The sequence below is a fragment of the Xenopus laevis genome, chromosome 3L (genome assembly GCF_017654675.1).
Source record: "Xenopus laevis strain J_2021 chromosome 3L, Xenopus_laevis_v10.1, whole genome shotgun sequence".
Taxonomy (NCBI): Eukaryota; Metazoa; Chordata; class Amphibia; order Anura; family Pipidae; genus Xenopus; species Xenopus laevis.
Genome location: NC_054375.1, coordinates 104,357,511 through 104,373,045, shown reverse-complemented (window position 1 = coordinate 104,373,045; position 15,535 = coordinate 104,357,511). Strand labels below are relative to the sequence as shown.

General features: G+C 40.0%; 1 protein-coding gene across 1 annotated transcript in view; it reads right to left on the bottom strand.

Annotated features, from left to right (window-relative positions):
* Positions 1–678, bottom strand: part of myo1e.1.L (myosin IE, gene 1 L homeolog) — a 104,519-nt gene extending 103,841 nt beyond the window's left edge. Inside the window, exon 1 of the mRNA XM_018253019.2 lies at positions 397–678. Within this exon, the coding sequence (XP_018108508.1) occupies positions 397–399 (3 nt within the window). The 5' untranslated portion in view covers positions 400–678. The remainder of the gene's footprint in view (positions 1–396) is intronic.
* Between the last annotated feature and the right edge of the window lie 14,857 nt (positions 679–15,535).

The window sequence follows — 15,535 nt, the reverse complement described above, 5'->3', positions numbered from 1 at the left end:
TCACACAGCTGAACTTGAACTCTCACTAGCATCCTTAGGAAGCTGCCAGGGGGTTTATGAGAGTTGCAGTTCTCCAACAACAGAAAGGCTACATGTTGAAGATGTAGAAGACAGGTAAAAGGGAATACTCGCTAAGGCAAACATGGAAGTACAACAGGTTGCTATAAACACAATGCAGCCGCACAGAGGCGCCTAGAAAGAAGACATATATCCATACGAAGAAGGGAGGATTGTTATACAGAGAGAGAGCTCTATTCGTGTCACCGGGAGCATAGGTAACGCAATAGCAATGTGGATATAGGATCACCGGAGAAAAGAACGTGGGGAACAACTCTCGGACCCCCCAGCAATACATGGAATAGTTGTGGCGCCCCATGCAACTAGTGTGGTACGTACCATTGTGCACGGTCCAGTCAGGGGATCACTCAGAGGGACAGAAGGTTTCTAGCAGTAGTTTGTATCCAAGCCGGGCTCTGCATGAAGGGACTCACACACGCTCTGATAGAGCAGCAGGTACCGGCCACATCCAGACAGGCGGCGCGTAGAACGATCCAGACACTCTCAGTTCCTGGAAGGGGAACAGCCTGCTGTGCCGTGGGACTCCTATTCCACTGGGATGCTGCACAGCTCAGCCTACACTGATCACTCATACGACTCACAATGAAAAGCAATGTTCCACACCGGGGCTGTCCCTTTCCATAAAAGGCAAATTCACTTTTGCATCGACCAATCACCTCCTCCGGCTACACGTCACTATTCCCCAGAGGAATTCTACAGGATAGCAGCGCGAAGCAGCGGCCGCAAAGGCCTTTGGGTTATGTAGTTTTTTTTTTACGATTCTCAGAGATGCGGTGGCGTTTAGTGCTTGTATTAAGAAAGAACGATATACTCTCATAATAAATCTCGTGGAAACTACAGTTATTTTGACCTTTTGGATGTTTCTAGTAATAGATATAGGGAACTATAGTGTATCTGCCATAGTTACAAGAAAAGACACTTTTCAATCCAACTGCCACCTGATTTACTGAGTTTCAGGTATTAGAGATGTATCTGCAGATATTATTATTATTATTATATAGTGAATAAAGTACCCCCTCTTGTAAAATGTGTTATGTAATAAATCAGGAGAAACTATAAATATTCCTTTTTAATATTAGACTGAGGTCACACAGATTTTTTTAAGTCAGAATGTGTGTTTTTTTTGGATAAAATATTTACTGAGTTTCAGGTATTAGAGATGTATCTGCAGATATTATTATTATTATTATATAGTGAATAAAGTACCCCCTCTTGTAAAATGTGTTATGTAATAAATCAGGAGAAACTATAAATATTCCTTTTTAATATTAGACTGAGGTCACACAGATTTTTTTAAGTCAGAATGTGTGTTTTTTTTGGATAAAATCCACCTTGTGTGCACAATGACATTCTGATTTCATGTATGTCAGTGACTGAACACATGGGCCAGTAAAGGGCCAAACCCCATTTTATATTTTTCAAAGGGCCAGGAAAATGTCACATCAGGAAAACTTATTCTTCAAGTACTGAAAGGTTTTATGCACAGGAGTATGTTTTACTTAGAAATATGCTATTTATTGTGTTAATGGCAATGGTTAAAGGGTAAGAATTTGCAAGCAGCATTGATTGTTACTTTTAAATAATTTTGCAAAAGTCTTAGTTCTCCAGCACAGACAGGTCTGTTAATCAACAGCTTGTCTTACATTGTGTCAACAGTCTGAGCCACCAGTGCAGAGAATAGAAAGGGACAGACACTGCTTTCAATAGCTATACATATACAAATAATATAAAAACCATAGAAAATTTGTAATAAATGTATATTTCAAAGTTGCTTAGAATTATGTTTTCCTGATGAGATTGTAGTTAGCCTCAGTGTACAGTAGTTTAAAAAAACCATGAAAATCCTTTGCAAATATTACAAATATAGATCAAGTCCTTGTCTGTTAGCCACCATTTATTCCCTGTTTGCTATAACTGCAGTAAAGCACTGCGTATCTTGACAGCGCTATATAAATAAATGATGATGATGATGATGATGATGATCAAGTCCTAATATTTTAGGGGTCAGTTATCAACTGGAATGCTGGTGCAAAGTGCAAAAACTGGGCTTATTATTTTGCAATTTGCACTCTGCTTTGCAGCCTAAATGATTTGCTGCAGGCCCCTGCATTCCATTTTGGAACAAAAAAACGTAGGGTTGGGCTGGGGGGCTTAGGGCCAACCAGGGCTGCTACCTCAGGGCCCCCTCTGCACCCCCATTGGGCATGCGCATTGTGTTTTAGCCATGACTGCCTGGTCGCAGCCAGTGGTGTTACTACCGGGGGAGCAGGGGGTGCGATTGGGCCAGGGCCAGCACCCCCCTCAGGGCCCCCCGGCAGCTCGCGCGCCACTGCACACATGCAGAAAACAGCGTATGGAGGGGGTGGCGCCCCACCCGCCCCGTGCCAGGGCCCGCCCCGTGCCAGGGCCCGCCCCCTCTAGTTACGTTACTGGTCGCAGCAAGAAGAATAGCAGGGTGCAGATCTGGGCCGGTGGGCCTACAAGAGCCAGGGGCCCACAGGGTTTTTTCCCAGTGTCCCGACCCTGTGTGGCTGCCCCACTCTGTGTGGCTGCCCCAGTCCGTCCCTGTGTGGCTGCCCCATGAATACAATGCTGCCTGCATTCATCAGCAATGTATTCATGAAGGGTGGGATGTGGGGACATATAACCCTCCTCTCTCTCTCTCTTGCCTCATACCCATACACTAAAAGATCCTCTTGTTTGGCAAGGTCACCAAATAGGCAGCTTTTTCCCTGATATGCTCTCCTTATGATTGGATCATAACAATGGCAAACGCAGGCCGTTGGGACAAGGACTGTATCAAAAATGATGCAGTTCTCTCTCCAGTGGGATTATAAATCTGCCCAATCAATATCTGGGCCATTGGAGGGCCCCATACACAGGTAGATAAAGGGCCGAATCCACAGCTTACATCTGCCCATGTATGACCACCTTTAGTTGCTCAACAATTAATTATATTAGCTAATAGTATGGTTGTAGTACAATTACTATAGTATATGACGATGGTAGCATTGTTAATTTTCTTTATTAGAAAACTATACTATACTTGATATACCATATTTATATTAATTGATGATGATTTAATAGTGTATGGTGAGGCATGCTGCGTGAAGTAAACCATAGATTAGAACAAACATTTATGAGCATAATGGCCTAGGATGGGTTGTACTAATAGAATAATGTGTGCTGACTCACAGAATCCTCACAGTAATCATTTATGGTTCTCATCTTCTTTGCATTCATGTGAGTATGCACATAACTATCGTTTCTATCTATAGTAAGGCCCTACCTAGATTGATCTCAAAAATAATAATAGTATTAACATTTGGGGCTATCTTGTACATATCTAAACAATACCTGATCCTGTTATGGGCTAGTCCTGCCACCAGCCCTGCATTAGTGACATTACCATCTCTGTCCTTTGCAAAGATAAGCTTGGTTGGAAGAAACATTGGTCTGTGTCGGAAAGGATTTCGGTACTCCTATACTGACACTTCATATTATCTAATATAGGAATGTGCCAGTTTCAGTGTATAAATATAAAAGGAAACCATACTATACCATGGTTCCTAATTCACCAGTAGATTTGTCCAGAGGACCTTAGGGCATAACTAGGAGAAAGGAAGTTTGAGAGGTATGGTATGAAAGAGCTCGAAGGGGAGATTGGGCAGTAGTGATTCTAGCAAAGTGTGAGAGAAGCACCCCAGCCCCTGTCTTCTCTCACATTGCACCAAAAGGACTCCCGGTTTTGCTTCTCTTTATCAGATCAAAAGCAGAGGTGTGCTGCAGGGCTGGAAGCCACTCTATGTGGCCACATCAGTTCCAGTTTCTGGCTCCCTAACTGTGATTGCGAAGAAGGAGCACGGACAGTGGAAGCAAATCACAGTGGCACCCATGCTGCACATGCTCCCTGTCAGTAATTACAGCCATTGGTTTATTGTTCTTTAATGGAAAAAATATCTATGATGAAAAATTTATTTTTTTGCACATACAAATGTATCTTGTGTAAAATTAATATAGCTTTTGCAAACCTGGAATCTATTCTCAAATTGTATATTGTCTGTCTGTGCACAGTGTTTGTAACTAAACTCATGCTAAAAAGGTATTTTTGCACAGAAAGCCATCTTTAAGCAAGCTTAAAAGTGCAATATGCACAATTAAAATTAGCAGTGTTATTCCTGCTTAATGTGTTTTCAAGATGGGAGCAAATTTACCTTTTTCTCCAGTGGTGTATCTACATCAAAACCCTGTGTGCCCCACTGGCCTTACAACTGTTTTCAAGCTGCGGACATTCCTCTGATGCTGCTAAGAAATGTATCAACTAGTGTAGCCAATTGATTAGAGAGTTGGCATCCTGACTGAGCTGCTACATTTTTAATAACAAAACAGTAAAAAAAAAAACCAGATAGGAAATTTCAAGACTTAAAGTGGCCATACATTCATCAACTGGTATCTGTGAACCTCTGGACATAGTCTTGCAATCTAATTGTGCCAAGCTTGCTTAGAATGAGGAGATTTTCAGTTTCCTTCTGTTCTGCTTAGCTTTGTTTTTGTGAAGTTCCATTGCTTCCTACAGATGTCATGAGCAATCTTGACCTTACATGGTAATTTCCTGAATTTTGATCCTGTGGATGTATTAATCAGCGCAGGGTTGACTTTGTCATTAGTCACATTATAACACAGACATGGCACTCAGCCAGTGGCTCTTATTTGGCACCACATCAAATCAAAAAGGTAAGGTTAATATGCATAGCAGTGACTCATGCTTTAACGCAGCTTGAATTGGATGGATATGATTGTCTCAAATGGCCAGATTCCAGTATTGTTCTGGGCCTATTGTAGTGTATTTTAAGCTATGCTGCTCTTATTTCCCTCTATGGTCAATATTCCAGCTGTCATAAAAAAGACAACAACCTGACCAGATTTGAAAAAAAGACACAAGTCCATAAAGTTCAACCTTTTTAACTATATTTTAACCTGCCTAACTGCTAGTTGATCCAGAGGAAGGCAAAAAAAAAAAACATCTGAAGCCTCTCTAATTTGCCTCAGAGGGGGAAAATTTTCCTTCCTGACTCCAAGATGGCAATTGGACTAGTCCCTGGATCAACTTGTACTATGAGCTATCTCCCATAACCCTGTATTCCCTCACTTGCTAAAAAGCCATCCAACCCCTTCTTAAAGCTATCTAATGTATCAGCCTGTACCACTGATTCAGGGAGAGAATTCCACATCTTCACAGCTCTCACTGTAAAATAAACCCTTTCCGAATACTTAGGCAAAACTTCCTTTTTTCTGATGGGAATGGATGACCTTGTGTCAGCAGGAAAGACATACTGGTAAATAAAGCATTAGAGAGGTTATTGTATGATCCCCTTATATATTTGTACATAGTTATCATATCACCCCTAAAGCACCTCTTCTCCAGCATGAACATCCCCAATTTGGCCAGTCTTTCCTCATAGCTGAGATTTTCCATACCTTTTACCAGCTTAGTTGCCCTTCTCTGTAATTCAATAATGTCATCTTTGAGTGCTGGAGACCAAAACTGTATGGCATATTCTAGATGGGTCCTTACCAGTGATCTGTCAAGATCCTGTTGCAAAGATGCCACATCCTGGATTTATTGGGCTGGATAGTTTAGTGTCATCTGCAAACACTGATACATTACTTACAATACCCTCCCCTAAGTCATCAATGAACAAGTTAAATAAAAGTGGACCCAATACCGAGCCCTAAGGGACCCCACTAAGAACCCTACTCCAAGTAGAGAATGTACCATTAACAACCACCCTCTGTAGCTAATCCTGTAGCCGGTTTCCCATGACAGCATCATTAAGCACAACAGACCTTAGTTTAGAAAGCAGTAGTTTGTGGCGCACGGTATCAAATGCTTTGGAAAACCTATTGCTCCCCTGCTGTCCAGCATCTTACTTACCTCATCATAATAAGCAGCCAAAAAGTCGTCTGACATGACCTATCCTTCATAAAGCCATGTTGATTGCTGTAATGGAAAGTATAGAACTTACCCCACGGGACATCCAAGATGGCAACCTCCTGCTCCACCATGCGGCTCTTCCTGGTCGTAATATGACTGCGTCAGAAACGTGTCGCCTCAGGATTGGTCGCCGGCGACGGAATGGACGCCGGCGTCAGAATGTGCGTCGGCGTCAGGACGCCAACGTGAGGACGCCGGCGTTGGCGTCATGACGTCACCGCGTCAAGTTTTGGCGCCAACCTTGGACTATTTATTCCCAATTGCCCTTTCTGTCTTTGCCCAATTATAGGTCTATCTTGTATAGTTCCTGGGTGTGATTTCTTGCTATTCTGATTATCCGTGTACCGACTTCTTGCCTGTTAAACGATTCTGATCCTTGCTGCCTGTATTGACCATTTGCCTGCTTACGACTATTCTCCTGATAAATCCTCTTGTACCGCGAACTTGGTGTTGTTGTCTCCTCCTTGGTCCACACTACAACAGAGCCTTCGGGCCCTGACAATTGCTGCTTATAATGCTATTCACTAGGACAACATTTTGAATGATTAACAAGCCTTAAAATAATTTGCCCACTACAGATGTCAAACTTACTGGCCTATAATTGCCAGACTAATATCGTAATCCCTTTTTAAATATTGGAATGACATCAGCTTTCCTGCAGTCTTAAAAGAGCAACTCATATCTTTTTACCATTATTATACAGTAGAACCCCCATTTTACGTTTTTCAGGGGACCAAAAAAAATGGTGTAAAATCTAGGAGAATGCAAAATCGGGGAAAAGTATTATGCATGATATATAGGTGGGACCACAAAACAACAATGTAAAATAAGGGAAAACTTAAGATCAGGGGGTGTAAAATTGAGGTTTCACTGTACTTAAAAAAGTTTTTGGGGTTAGTCTTAGCCTCAGTCGCAATGCACTCCTCATTTCCTATCTTTACCTTCTGGATTGCTGTTTTAGAACATTTATTAGTGTTTATTTTCATTAAATGCAACTTCTGTCCCCACAGACTTGCAATTTCTAAATGCCTTTCTCATCTTTCCTATTAACTACTTTACTTTTATATCAAGCTACATAGGGTGATTCTAAGTGCTTCTACATTTACTCCTTAAGGGAATAATAATAAAAGAACAGTAAAGATTTAATATAATTTTAAATGACAACCATTCTGCTCTGTGTTTTTAGCTGAAAACTTAATGCCTCAATCTATGTTCTGAAGGGCAACCCTCAAGGCACTAAAATTAGCTTTTAGCAGTGTATATTTGTTTTTTGCACCAGACATTTAATGATATAACATTACGGTCACTATTACCCAGGGGTTCATTGTCTTGCATCATTGGGTCATTAGTGATCACTAGATCCAGTATAGCATTTTTTCTGGTTGGCTCCTCAACAACTTGTGCCATAAAATTGTCATGCAACAAGTTTATAAACTTGTTCCCATTAACTGTCCTGGTGGTAGTGTTGCTCCAGTCAATATCTGGGTAATTAAAATCTCCCATTATCATTATTTTCCCCAAGCTAGCAGCTTTTTATATTTGCATCCGGAGCTTAGCCTCCTCCTCCCCACTTACATTAGGGGGTTTATAGCACACTCCTACAATTAATTTGCTGGACTCTTTACAATAGGTGAAGAACTCCACCCATAAGACTTCTGCTCCCTCATTTTCTAACATCACCTCCTCTTTTATATTATCTTTTAAATACTGCCTAGCAAACAGACATACCTGTCCTCCTTTTTTATTGCCTCTGTCTCTCCGAAACAAAGTATAGCCGCTCAGAGCTGAATTTACATAGTGAGCGCCCCTACGCCCACTGCCTTTCATCGCCCCTGTTCCCTAACCTTTATTCGTGCAAATTTTCATCATCTGGACTGGAGCAATGGGAATTGGTGCACGGGAAATTTAAAAAATGATTGTATCTCCAGCACATCCCCAGTGTTTTTGAACCAATGTGGGTGTGGTTGGGCAGCATGCCGCCCCCCTATAATCCTGCCACCCTAGGCCCGGGCCTAGGTGACCTTTTCACAAATCCGGGCCTGTAGCCGCTGACATTAACTGCCCAGTTATGTGACTCATTCAGCCATGTTTCACCAATCACATCATATTTTCCCTCCAGCACCAGCACCTCCAGCTCTCCCATTTTACCAGTCAGACTCCTTGCATTTGCAAACATATATTTAATACTGGTACCATATGTAATATAACACATGTGGTCCTCCCTATCCTTAACAACCAACCAATTCTCCTCCCCCATTTTCCCTCCTTTGCCCACTACCTCATCTAACCTGTCTTCCAAGGAATCCTTTACTGAACTCCCCCCAATGCCTAGTTTAAAATCTCCTCCGACCTTCTAACCATCTACTCTCTCAAAACTGCTGCACCATCATCAATGAGGTGCAGCCCATTTCTTGCTAAGAGCCTGTAGCCGATTGAGAAATAAGTCCAGTTCTCTAAAAATCCAAAACCCTCCTCCCTATACCAATCTCCCTAAGCTCCCGCTGTTTTCTTACTGTTGCTCGTAGCACAAGTAAATTATGTAAAATATATATATATATAAATCAGAGGCAATGCCAAACCATAGCACCAGGCAAGCAGCAGTCTGCTGGAACAGTTATGTATATATATATATATATGCCCACACTGTTGACGTGCAAATTAAAAATGCAAATGTTTGGTAAGGACCAGCACTCTCTTGCATTGGATTTAAAACTTGAAATGCAGTGAATCCAATATTTTAGAATTTAGCCGAATCCCAAATCCTTTGAGAAAGATTTGGCTGAATCCTGAACTGTATCGGAACCCTAATTTGCATATGTAAATTAGGGGGGGAAAAGGGGGAAAGGGAACCCCGCATGTAAAGTGTGGTAAAGAAAACTTTGAATTTCTTATTTGTGTGACGAAAAGTCACGTGATTTTTTGGATTCAGATTTGGTTCAGCCAGGCAATTAGATTCAGCCAAATCCGAATCCAATTAAAAAAGTTCAAATCTTGGCCAAATCATGTGTAGTCAGAAACCAAATAGGCATTTGGTGCATCCCTATTAAAAACAACAACATCTCTGTATTTCACATACCACATGTGTCCAATGTTTCGGTTACCTTGATAATGGTCCCACTGTGGACTGAAATATTGGGCACAAGTGGTACATGAAATAAAGAGATTTTGTTGTTTATAACCCAATGCAAGTGACTGCTGGTCCGTACCAAACACACACACACACATATATATATATATATATACATTGTATCTATGTATATTACTTTTAACTTAATATTATTAGTAGTTACGATAACATTAATTGATACATTTTATGCAATTTGTATGTACTGTAAATGTGCTTCTATAAAAAACTAAAGAGATCAAAATATATATTATCTTAGAGAAGAATACATAATGTATAGATGAAAGTAGACGTATACTCTAGTAAAATTAACTGTATTAAAGTTGAATGCTTGTTATTTAAAACACTTTGTACTGATAAACATAGATACCATGGTATTCAGAAGTGAAATATGTAATTGTAAAAGCAGTAATGGAAAGTGCCCCAACCCTAGCCCTTACTGACTGGTGAAGATCAGGCATTGGCCTCTCTCTCTCATGTTTATGCATGGCATTTTAATGTGTCAGGTTTCTGAGTAAAAAAGAAAAGAAAGGTTCATTGTTTAGATACCTAACTGCTGGTTTCAGACTACACGTGCTACTGAAACAATGTTGCAGAAGTCAAATCCTCTCCAGCCAAAACACTAATTTCCAAAATTCTTTGAATACTTCTGCGAGTCTCTTGTTTTTTTTACAGGGTTGTTAATCCCAGAACATGACTTCTTGATTGAAGGAGAGCTGACTATTATGATTGAATATTATTGCTATCGTTTTAATGGCACATATAGTCAGAACCAGCAGTGCAGATAACAGCAAAGGACAATAGATGGTACTTTCCAAAAAGCAATTACATTTGTTTTGAGAAGTTGTTTAACGTTACATTTTCTGCCACTGGAACATTTATTTAGGTTTACAGCCCCTTTAACTCATTTAATTGTTGTGACATGACTCCAAACAATTTCATATTGTGTTTGACAAGAGTCAGAATCCATATACATATACACATTGTAGCAAGATGTTAAGGGGCTTTATAAGTGAAGTAAAATAATAAGGTAAAACACTGCAATGACAATACTCTAAAATAACTTAATTCTCTTTGTTTTTAATGAAACCAAATCCTAGTATATATGCCTTTTATCCCATCTCATATCTTTCAACCTTTTTTCAGTTTTTACATTTTTTCCTTGGCTTTGCAGTGCAGACATCATAACTGCCTGCCAAAGTATGAACTGGACGTGAGGATGCCAATGTTGGAAAAGTCTTCTAGGGTCAATGTCAGCAAAATCCTAAATCCTAAGCACATATTTAATAATAATAATACACATATTTTATATGAAGTGATCCAGCACAATCGTGTTTGGCATAAAGTTTTGCAATAGGCATAATAAACAGGACAGATCTATATTAAAGCCAATAATTAAAAATGATCATGTAATTATTTTAGCCAATAAATATGTATTCAGCTAAAGTAAGCAATATTTTATGGAGTGTGACGGTTACAAAAATGATTTTTTTTTTGGTGTAGTTGTCATTATCAGAATCCCTCTTTCATTAAGGTAAGTGAACCATTTGGTGACAGCAGTTGCCACCTCATATAAAATTCTTTTTTTACTGTGCATATTTCCATCCAAAAGATTATTCTGGATTATAATGATGACAATGCTAGTGCTATAACTACAATGGCTGGCACATGCTGGGTTAATAACAGAAGAACACCTGGAAGCATTTTAGTTTTCAGCATGTTGAAAAGTTAAGTGTAAGGGGGTCTTAAATTGATTTTGCTGTGGGCACCTGAGAAGAATATTGGTATTATGCACAATATACCATGTCTTGTATCCTCAGCACCTTTAATTAGATGTCATCGTCCCATTGATTCTAAATTAAACTGAATTCATCAAAAATCATTTAAATTCCAACATTTTTAAAAGGCACACTCTACTGCCCATAGAAATGTCCTCCAAAGAATATGTGACAATAGGTTGAATATCAAGAAGACTACAGAGAAAATTATTATATCTTAAATAATTGCAGAACTATCTGCCACAAAGGCATCATATACTGCACACTAAATGATCATTGACTAACTCCCCTTTAATCTAAAGCTGGGAAAAATCAGTGTAGCTTTCTACGGCCTCTGAAAAGCTAGCAACGTGTAAGGGGGTAGAGTGGGGGGTGTATGTTATGGTGAGTGAAAAATACTGTGTGCACATTGCTGTTTGAAACTGTGTGATATGTAAAAGTGGGTTCATTTATGTTTGAGTGTGTTTGCAATACGGGGTTAAGTGTAACTTGATAAATTGGCCACTAGGGAGTGCACAATGGTAATAGAAGTGTGGATGCAATATACTCCCCCATCACTAGAGGGAGATGGTGAGTCTAGAGGTATAAAAAGGGGGCCACGCCCTGGTTTTATGGCTTTAGCCTGGAGGGAGTGGCAGAGAATGGAAGACTGGAAGAGGGAGTATAGCATGCACAAGATGAGCTAGGATAGTGAGCCTGGGCTGCCTAATGCCCCAACATGGAGTGTAGTGGGATAGTGCCCCAGTGGATTTTTAACAGAATAGGGACCCGAGAGGAAAGGGTTAAGGCCAGTAGTAGGGTTTGATGGGCTTTGGGCTAGTGGTCTGCCGGTAGAAAATGCCTGGATGTAAAGAGGCAATGCAGGTAGTGACAAGTAGGGAACAGAGATTCCCGGTGACTGGAGACAAGTCTGAGTACCCAACCTAGCCATCCCAAGTATCAATCCTCTGAATAAAGGGTTAAACTTGAACAAGCCTGTGTAAAGATTTAGCAAGTTTGAATGTATGTTCCTGTGTAATGTTGTATGCATGTGGTTCTGGTGAAGACGGTTGATGTAATAAAGCTCCTGGTTATCTGCTCACTTGGAGTTTGTGTCCTATGTGGTGGCAGTGTGTGTCCAACAAACAGTGACCCTCCTTACAAATGCACATTCCAATATTGTCTGATGACTTCGCTACTCCTGAATAAATTAGCAATTTATGGACTACTGTATAGGGTCAAAACTTGAGACCAACTATTATCTGAACTGGGATTCTCCAGGTTTGGAAATCTCATTGGGTGAGGAACACATTTATTCATGCAGTCTTCTCTCTGGGCAGATATTTGCTTATTTGACAACCTTGGATCCTATTGTGTGTGTTTAGCTAAAATATGAAAATTGCGAAAGACTTACTGTTTAATGAAGACGGAGCCCAAATATTATAAAAATGAAAAAACTTTATGAGAACATACTGTAGCCTGACGCATTTCGTGCCAAAGTTGAGCACTTACTCATAGGCTAAACTAACTCATTCAAGTATGTTTAAAGCCATGTCTTTGACATGGATAAACGTATTTACATGCTCCTTTTGCTCTACAACTAATGCTGGCTGAGAAAATGCCAGGTGTTATATTAACCTCAAATGAAGACATGGATGAGTCAAATGGGATCTGCTCATATATGGGCGCTTTTATTGTACTGATACATTTGCATTGAAAAAATTCTATGTCCTAATGGTGTCTCTTCTGAAGTTTTCTGTCAAAATCATATACGCACACAATTCTTTAGGTGCAAGTACGCTGCTGCATTTATTGATACTCTTCATTACTGGAGGTTGCAGCAACTGTTATAATGTTGTGAAACTACAACAATGTTTCGTGTCCACAGAAAGGTGTTTAGAGTGAGAGACAGGTCGCTTCTACCAAGAACAGTACCAGAATCTACTAGTAGACCATGTTCGACATCCTGGGCACCCCTGCCTTATATGTTATATATTGATTTAACCGATAAGCCCATAAACTTGCATGCTTCTGGCATCTAATGGAAAAGCCGACTGATACATTTAATTATATGCATATGGTAAGCAGTGCATGATGCTATGAAAGTAGTGACCATTCAATGCTGAAATCAGGGGTTAAAAACAAGTATGGAGCCAGTTTTAAGAATTTTTTGAGTTCAAAGCCTGAATGGCTCTATTTTTTTGAGTTGTTGCCCGAAAACCCAGACTTTTTTGGATTATCATATGAATACCAGTGCAGGTCAAGAAACATCTTCAAGGACACCTGCCATTGACTTCTACATGACTTTGATAGATTTGATCTGGAGAATTTTTGGATTCTGATTTTTTGTAGCTTTGGAGTATAATTAATCACTAAAAATTTGAGTTTTTTATTTTCCTCTAAAAATTAAAGTTTTCCCATTAAAAAACTCAACCAGAAAAAAATAGATTTTTAATAAATAGGCCCCTTATTGTAGAGAGTTTTCATCTCCAAAACCCATAAACATCATTGCAATTCCTTTACAGAAATAATGGCAACCTATAAAGGCTTGTAACCAACTGAACAGCTTTTATAAGAATTCTGCAGATGACAGTGCTATTGTAGCATGTTCAGAAGTAGATTTGCTACATATCTTGGATGCCTTTACTAGCAAATATACTTTACCAACTAGCAAAAACATCTGAAACTTTTGTATAGTTCTGAGAGTGTAATGTATAATAAAGCCATATTTTTATTAACATTGTACTCATGGCATCAAGACAGCTTTATCATGTGTTTTTTTTCTGCCAAGCTGTGTAAACAGACTGGCAAACTGAGTTTGTCAAAGGCTCATCTGCTATAAAGGCTTTTGAAAGTTTTGCAATAGGCATTATATTTCATGTTTCTGGCAAAAAAAAAAACAATCACAAAAGAATATGGAAACTGGATGGTATAGCGTACAGAGATAATGTGCCGTTAAAGGCTAATTGACTGTATGTCAATACACAGCAGCATCGTCAGATTCTTTCACGTATCACTGAATATTACAAGTTATCGTATCTACTTGCTTTGGGTTATTATACTTTCAATGACATTGTATCTTCAGTAAAAGAAAACAACCTCCACTCCAACCTTCTGCTTCCTATTTGTTCCACCTTTACTTCCTGCAGTCTGGTCATTCTCCCTATAAATTACTCACAGGCCCCAAGACCAAGTCCTCCTGCTTGTGTGTTCAGTCTATACTTACTCCCTCCCTTCTATCAGTTCCTTCTTTGCTCCCACTTATCCCTCAGCTCCTTCCCGCTTGTCCATTATCCTCTACTACAGTGCTGTCCAACTTCTGTGGTACCGAGGGTACTGGCCTATGTGGTGGAGGGCCGATAATAGAAGTCAGTGTTGGCCACGCCCCTTTTAAACTACACCCACTGTAAACCACATCCATGTTACCACAAGAACTTTTAAGATCATATTCACATTAACGGTGGTAGCACACCAAAAAACCAAATGGTTGGTGCTCACTGCAGGGAAATCCCTCATCAATCATATGTGAAAAATTTAAGTTATGTTAAAACATACCCTTAAATCCATATGCCTCATCCTCCCCTGTGGATAATAAAACAACTCTTCCCCCCAACACATGATTAAACACCTTTTTAATGGGGGGCCCTGACCACAAATGTTTTTTAATGGGGGGCCCTGACCACAAATGTGTTTTTTATGGGGGCCTTGACAACAAATTTTTTTTATGGGGGCCCTGACCACAAATGTTTTTTTATGGGGGCCCTGACCACCAATATTTTGTTATTTTTTATTAACATGTGGGAACCCTAACCACCAATGTTTTTTTTTTACTGTCTGGTGGGGTGGAACTGTGGGGTGGGGAGGCTGTGCTTGTGGTGGGTGCAGCCCAGGGGGCCCAGGAAATGTGTTCATTTGGGGCCCTGCGATTTCTGATGGCGGCCCTGCGCACATGCCTGCTGCTCAATTTTAGTTAGATCATAAATCATCGTAAATTATCCCTATCACCCCTTTTTCATTTTGACTTGGGAACATCAAAATTAATTTCTATCTTTCAAGAAAATTGCTTTGAAATTGATTACAGAATATATCAGATCCTTTGACACTTACATGCACATTTATTACCTATCAACCTGTTGCACAGGATACTGTATTGGAGATTGAGAGACTGAATAAGGGTGGCTATTTGAGCAGCTTGAGGCTCCAATTATGAGGACAGAAGGGTTAGTACCCTGGGTGTCCCCAGCCAGTATAGGGACCCAAATGGTCAGGTTTAGGGAGATTCCTGGAGTAATACGCCTCTGTGAGCAGCCTCTAGAATTTTGTACTACCTCTGTGTGTTGCCAATTATATGCCTGTATAACATCATCAAGTGATGATAACATTGTCTGAAGTATCTGTGAAGCGATTGATCACTTGTACTATCTAAAGTAAGAACAAAGAGATTGTGCTTGGCCCTGCCCAGCTGGACCCACACAGTGCTATACATTTACAGGTATCTCTAACCTGTACTGCTGCTGTTCATGATGGTTGGAGCATTGGACTATAAGTGCCAGACTGAATCACATACCATTCTAGTGATCA